Source organism: Arachis ipaensis, chromosome B08, assembly GCF_000816755.2.
Source record: "Arachis ipaensis cultivar K30076 chromosome B08, Araip1.1, whole genome shotgun sequence".
Classification (NCBI taxonomy): domain Eukaryota; kingdom Viridiplantae; phylum Streptophyta; class Magnoliopsida; order Fabales; family Fabaceae; genus Arachis; species Arachis ipaensis.
Genome location: NC_029792.2, coordinates 114692659 through 114694206, shown reverse-complemented (window position 1 = coordinate 114694206; position 1548 = coordinate 114692659). Strand labels below are relative to the sequence as shown.

Genomic DNA, 1548 nt, shown 5'->3' with positions numbered 1-1548 from the left:
CGAAGATAGAAAAGTCTTTAAAGTATCATTTGATTGATCATTTGATTCCTTTCGTATTAACTCTTTCTGTTTCAACTACTATAACTTTATTGATATACTTTTATAATGCATCTTATATTATATACATACTACAAATAAACTAAGTAGTCGTACTTTATGTTTATAAAACATCTCCAAACCTTTGAAATCTGAAAAGCCAAATTGATTAACGAAATAAATTTAATTAAGAAACCAAATCAAGAGTGACTAATTCAAAAGGAAAAAACAAAATCATTGCTTGCATGCATCCGCAAGCCACTAGTAGTTGACTATAATATCTCCAGTATTATTAAAACCGAGTCTTAGCTTATCTTGTCTTGAAGATTTTCGTTATATATACTTGTTGGATCTTGTCATGCATGCTCGTCATTAGTAAACTGGTCCCAAACTTGAAACTTTAATTTGCTGATTTCTGTCCAAAACAATGGCTTTTGGTGTTGTTGCTGCCTCATTTTCAAGAGCTCCCTCCATTGTCACCACCAGAGGTATATTTTCCTTAACTGTTTTCCACTATTTTCAAGAGTATATGAATGTCTTTATATATTCTCGTTTTCCCTTTATTAATAACAAGAAAGAGGATCCCTCATACATAAATGTATTGTTATCCACACTACACTTGAAAAAAAAAAAATAAAAAAAGAATTGTGATATGTTGGTTGCAAAGATAAAACATATATCATGAAATCACTCGTCCTAAAAATTTAAACCGATAAAAAGAAACAATATGAATAGTTTATATTTAATACTCTCCTCAAACAAAAGCCTGTTTTTGGTTTGCTTTTTTTTTTTTATGAAATTTTTGAAAACTTTAAATTCTAACCCTATAACGATAGAGAAGAAAAGGGCTAGAATTTAGAATTTTCAAAATTAATATATATAATAAGAGTATTTTAGTCATTTTATATAATAGAAATATTGTAGTCATTTTTTATAAAAAATAATATTAATTTAGACGGATTCAAAATTTGATTCACTGTTTTTCGGTCAAATTAATTTGTCTGACCTAATTTTGACAAAAATAACATGATTTAAGTGATTGTATGTGTTAAATTTTAATTATTAACAAATATCTTTTAAAAAAACGTTTTCTGCGTCATTATGGAGCATCCCCTTATTTCTACGTTTAATTTAGTAGTAATTTAGGATAAGAATGTATTATAAAGGTCGGAAATATTAGTGAGTATGGCAGCTTTAAGTTCACTGTGATGGAATTGAGAGAAGCGGAAGAGGCTTGAAGTAGGAAGCAAGCATTGAAAAGAGTTAAGGTAGGGTTTTGATGGTGATGTAAAAGCAAGCATGCAGGTTTGCAATCTCAAACGGATCGGAGGAAGTAGATTGTGTTCTCCCTTTCTGTCACAATCCAATTCATTAAGTACGTACCAAATGGATAAAATTAAATTAAATGTCATTAAGGACCAAAAGCTGTCTCTTTCTTCCTCTCTCTCTCCTTCATGCCCATTAGATTTGTCAGGTCAAAATACCACTTCCAGTAAAAATTTAAACCAATGA

The 1548-nt window shown here is 29.5% G+C and overlaps 1 protein-coding gene across 1 annotated transcript in view; it reads left to right on the top strand.

Annotated features, from left to right (window-relative positions):
- LOC107614405 (naringenin 8-dimethylallyltransferase 2, chloroplastic) overlaps nucleotides 344-1548 on the top strand; it is a 7024-nt gene continuing 5819 nt past the window's right edge. The window contains exon 1 of the mRNA XM_016316616.2: nucleotides 344-524. Coding sequence (XP_016172102.1) covers nucleotides 464-524 — 61 coding nt within the window. The 5' untranslated portion in view covers nucleotides 344-463. The remainder of the gene's footprint in view (nucleotides 525-1548) is intronic.